This window comes from Echinops telfairi, unplaced genomic scaffold (assembly GCF_000313985.2).
Source record: "Echinops telfairi isolate 266 unplaced genomic scaffold, ASM31398v2 ScPeMD7_53;HRSCAF=182, whole genome shotgun sequence".
Classification (NCBI taxonomy): domain Eukaryota; kingdom Metazoa; phylum Chordata; class Mammalia; order Afrosoricida; family Tenrecidae; genus Echinops; species Echinops telfairi.
In genome coordinates this window covers 12,944,392-12,949,657 of record NW_022103951.1, presented here as the reverse complement: position 1 = coordinate 12,949,657, position 5,266 = coordinate 12,944,392, and the positions used below count along the sequence as shown (strand labels likewise).

At 42.9% G+C, this 5,266-nt stretch overlaps 1 protein-coding gene across 3 annotated transcripts in view; it reads left to right on the top strand.

Annotated features, from left to right (window-relative positions):
* BMX (BMX non-receptor tyrosine kinase) overlaps positions 1-5,266 on the top strand; it is a 62,833-nt gene that overhangs the window by 51,750 nt on the left and 5,817 nt on the right. For all 3 annotated transcript variants that reach the window (XM_004709946.4, XM_045290784.1, XM_045290783.1), the window contains one exon: positions 2,545-2,663. In XM_004709946.4, the coding sequence (XP_004710003.2) occupies positions 2,545-2,663 (119 nt within the window). The remainder of the gene's footprint in view (positions 1-2,544; positions 2,664-5,266) is intronic.

Genomic DNA, 5,266 nt, shown 5'->3' with positions numbered 1-5,266 from the left:
TTCCTCTATTTCTTTGCAGCTTCCTCCTGTCCCAATACCATGTTCAGCCTTCATTCTGGCTTCAGTAGTTACTCGCGGTTGTGTTGACCTTGGTCACTCCCTACCATTCCTCCCGTCCCCTCCCCAGAGACTATAAATCTTTACAAAAATAGAGAGCCTCATCTTTTTCCCGAGGAGCAGCTGGTAGATTTGAACCACCTACCTTTTAGTTAGCAGCCCAATGCCTAACCCACAGTGCCACCAGGCCTCCTTAATGAGGGACAGGGGTGTAAATATATAAAACTCCTCCTTCCTATTTACTATATGAATAATAAGGGCTTCTTATAGGAAATATAAGCACTCCTATGAATATATATGTATGTGTGTGTATATATATATAAAATTTTTCATAGAGAATCTTTGTTCATGTGCATTTGCCTTTCCTGCAAATAAATCCATGAACATGGTAGAGACAAAAAGAAAGGAGAAATGTAAGCAACAGTGTAAAAAGTGTAATCTTCCCTCTCTGCCCCCCAGGCCCACCCAACACCCCCAGCACTAGAAGTAATGATGGCTAACTTGTTGGTGGGTGTTCTTTCAGATGCCATTCCTAAGTGCACCCAATCATGTCTGCAAATAGATAATTCACTATTGGTCCCATAAAACTGGGATCACATGATACAAGTGAGCACATGCTTGCTTTTACCATGTCATATTTTTATTTTGGCACATACAGAACAATTTTTTCCATGACTATCTCATATTCTATTGTATTTATGTATCACAACGTATTTAATCACTCCTCAACACGTTCTTAGATGCTTCCAAGTGAGTTCCAACTCTGACTGACCCCATGTACAACAGAAAGAAACACTGCCGGGTGCTGTGAAGCGTTTTCTCCTCAGCATAGGAACATCACAATTATTTCAACTTTATCACTACTATAAAAACAAGGGTACAGTGAGCAGCTTGCAGATTGCTTTTGATGGTCATGATCGTTGCCTGAGATACGGTTGTTCCAGGGCTTTGAACCAGTTGAAAACAGCTCAGTAATTGCTGTCCTTGTTGTCAACAAGGGTCGCATATATGTTGCATAGCAACATGGTCTGTGGCCTGTGATATTTTGACCCAAGCAGGAAGTAGCTATGTCCCAATCAAAGGTGGTGACCAACCATGCTGCTCTGAATGTGTGCTGCTTTCCAGAGTCCTGACCCAATCATTTCTCCCAAAAGTTTCAGGAGCCTGACACAAGAGACTGGGTTGTTGGGCCATTAAAATGAAAAATAAAAGCTGATCTCAAACTCAACAGAAGCTCAATTTTGTTTCAATTTAACCATTTGTCCTCAAGTGGAGTCTGACTCATGGCGACCCCAACTCTGTCAGAGTAGAACTGTGATCGTTCCAAAGGAGATCTCCAGGCCTTTCTTCCCAGGCTTCTGGATGGACTTGAAACCTCCAACTCCTCAGTTAGCAGCCAAGTGTGTTATCCACTGGCACCACCTGAAGACTCCTTGGAGTCCTGGTGGTGCTGTCATGTACACATGGGACTGCTAACCACAAGGTTGATAGTTCAAACCCACCAGCTATTCCTCAGGAGAAAGAAGATGCTAGCTGCTTCCATCAAGACTTAATGTCTCAGAAACCCTTAGGACAGTGGTTCTCAACCTGTGGGTCATGACCCCTTTGTGGGGTGGAATGACCCTTTCACAGGGGTCGCCTAAGACCATCGGAAAACACATATTTCCGATGGTCTTAGGAACTGAGGCACTGCTCCTCTATCCATCTCGAGGCAGGTCCGCCCACATGCAGATACGCCCACCTACGAGTACCCGGTGTGAAGACTGTTACCCATGCTACACCATGCTTCAAGACAACATTTCATTTATCTGTCATTAAAAATAAATATTTCACAAGATATAATTATATATTGTTTTGTGAGTCATTATTATGCTTTCATTATGTTCAATTTGTAATAATGAAAAAGCATCCTGCATATCAGATATTTATATGATGATTCATAACAGTAGCTAAATTATAATGATGATGTAGCAATGAAAATGTTATGGTTGGGGGTCACCTCAATGTGAGGAACTGTATGAAAGGGTCGAGGCATGAGGAAGGTTGAGAACCACTGCCTTAGGGCGTAGATCTACTCTATCCTATAGGGTGAGTATGAGTTGGAATCAAGTTGATGGCCGTGGGTTTGGTTTGGGGGTTCGGATAAAGCTCCTTGTTGATAGGGCTATAAAATGGAAAGTTCCAGCAGAAACTGTTTCTGGAGTGGTAGAACGACACATTACCTTTGGGTAGGATTCTGATTTTTTTCTTATTGCTTTGTTTAGACATTTTCGTGTTCTTCTATAGACAACAATTTTTCACATTTGGGACATGCCATTTTCAAAGTTCAGTCTTACTTTTAAGACTGCTGAGACTCTAGCTAAGCTCCCCCTTTCAGAGGGAGCGAAGGAGCCAGGAAATGGAGGCATTCAGCCGAGACTCAGGGCTCCAGGCCCTCCAGTTTGCTCCACCGTGTATGCTAAGGTGTGTGTCTATGTTTTCCCACAGGTATGTTCTTGATGACCAGTATGTCAGCTCAGTAGGAACCAAGTTTCCCGTCAAGTGGTCAGCCCCAGAAGTGTTTCACTACTTCAAATACAGCAGCAAGTCCGATGTTTGGGCATTCGGTAAGTGTGTGACCACACAGGGCTGTTTCTTAAGCTAGCTTCCACAACAGGAAACCACAAGAGCAACAACACCCATAGTTAAAGGGCCCACTTACAAAATCACCAGGACGGCCAGAGACAAGCAGAAGGTGGACGAAGACGGGCCAGGTGTTAGGAGGTCTGCTACATATGGAGCCATATTTCTCCTAAAATCAAAGGGAGAAAAGCGCTTCTACCACGGGTCTTCATAAGGAATGATAGGAAGCGAAAGCAGAGTGGGCACTTAAAAAAATCACTCGCTGTCATCAAGTAGACGCCAACTCATAGAGACCCTACAAGACAGGACAGAACTGCCCCTGTGGGTTTTGGAGACCGTAGCTCTTTACCAGAGTAGAAAGCCCCGTCTTTCTCCCTTGGAGCCGTTGGTGATTTCAAACTGCCGACCTTTCAGAGAATAGCCCAAAGTGTAACTACTGCGCCTTCAGGGAGGGCTTCAATGACACCAGCAAGTTCTGGGTACGAGGACAGTGTGGGTACAAGGACACCCAGGACAATCATCCACTTCTGAATTGAATGATTCTTTTGACATCTCTGGTGTAAATACCAAATTGGAATCAGTGCTTTTTGTGGCCTGTGCCTAGCTTCAAGTACCCTCCTTGTTAAAAATGAGCAAGTAGAATAAGGTTTCCTGGCAGGGTGGGGTACTGTGGGCAGGTAGCGGGTGGTACGGATAGCGGTAAAGGGGAGATGATGTCAAGGCGTTCGCAAAGGAAAAGAATGTTTGGAAACGGATTGTGAGTAGCAATTGTACAATACTGCTTGATGTGATTGAACTCCGGAATGATATGCTATCTGTCGTAGCTCTCAATAAAATGCTTTTGAAAACAAAATCCTTTCAGAGCACTGGCCAGCAAACCACAGCTCAAGGACCAAATCTGTTCACTGTTTCTGTCAATCAAGTTTTATTGTCACATAGCCACGCTACAGGGGCAGGGCTGAGTGGTGGCCACAAAGCCCAAGGAGCCCACTAAGTCGAAAGCACAGCCCTCTCTAGCCCTGTCCTCCTCACAGGAAATGTGCTGACTCCTACTGGTGGCGTGCTGCTGCGCTGAGCTGCAGACCCACGGGGGCAGTTCTGTTGGCTTACTCTGAGTTGGAATCGATTTGACAGCAGTGAGTTTGTTTGGGTGGGATTTTACTAAAAGATCTCTAAGACAATGTATTGAAGGTAATGAGCAAATGAACTGTTTAGAAAGTACGACTGAAGATTTTCTTACAAGATAAGTCAGAAAGTGCTGTTACTAGTGGTTTGCTCCAAATAGAATGTATTTAAGCGTGTCTCAGCCATCAGTGGATGCTGCAGACCAATTCTGGCAGGAGGGTACTGTCTTTGACTCTCTAGGAGGCCTTCATAAAAAAAGATTTCATCGAAACAGTGGCTTCAAGGCTAAGAGGTCAGCTCGGCATGGTGATTGTTTTTTGGGCGGTGGTTGGTTTTTTGTTGTTTTGTTTTGTTTGGATTCTAAATCCAAATCTTGATAGATTTCTCAAAGGACACGGTATTATCCCAAAGGCTTTTGAGACAGACATTTTGAGAAAGTTGAAAACTGCACTGGTAGAGGGAGGTGGGGTGGGAAAGGGGGCCAGGAAAGCGATGCTTTGTGGAGGAACTTTTTCCCACCATGATGATGCACCTGCTTGAGATGCATTGTTTGCGGGGAGCTAGGAGACTTTATTGGGGAAATCATACCCCATCCGCTCTCTGGCCCTGCGCTTGCCTCTGCAGGGTGCTTTTAGTTCCCCCCAAAACTGAAAGAATATAGCAAATGAACACAATTCGAACCCCTCAGGGATGCCCCAAACCACCATTTTGACATGGTGTAAATTGCATTGTACAAACTTCTTCAGGAAAGTGCTGGAGAGATGAAAGCGATGCCTTCAGAAGTGCACAGGCCTAGTGTTGAGAAACAGCTTCACACGTTGATGTTTTTGTTTAATACAGGGTTCTATGGTTTCATTATATATATATATATATACACACCTTTGTATTTTTCTACATCATGAGAGATGCTAAGCCTGTTTTCAATCACTGTCAGATCTGCCCAGGATAAATCATCTAAATTATCATAAAGCTACAGGATATATTAGATATGACTGAGACCTATTTCATGCTGTCTTAGTCCATAAGCAAAATTTTGCTGTGATTTGACATCTTTAAGGCTGGCTGTGGAAAAGGAACATTTAATCATTTATTTTTCTATAGCATGCAATCTTTTAAAAAAATAAAATTACTTTTTTAAAGGTGACATCCTTCATGCCAAAAAAAAAATGTCCAATGTGCACAGGAAACAAAACAAACACTAAGCTGGTATTTGGGTGAATACTTACCATTCTGTGCTGATTAAATTTTTTTATACCTTGTGATCAAAATTAGTTCCAATCTCTATATAGTAATTACTATGCTTCATTAATGTTATATTTTAAAAAGCAGTGGCCGTACTAGTTACAGCTTGTTTTCAACCCAATAATTGTGGCATTCAGCTTGATTTCTTACTTCATGCACCAGAACACGGCTCTAGATATTTTCTGGCTGTTTCTACGAATTAAATCCATTCTTTTTTTTT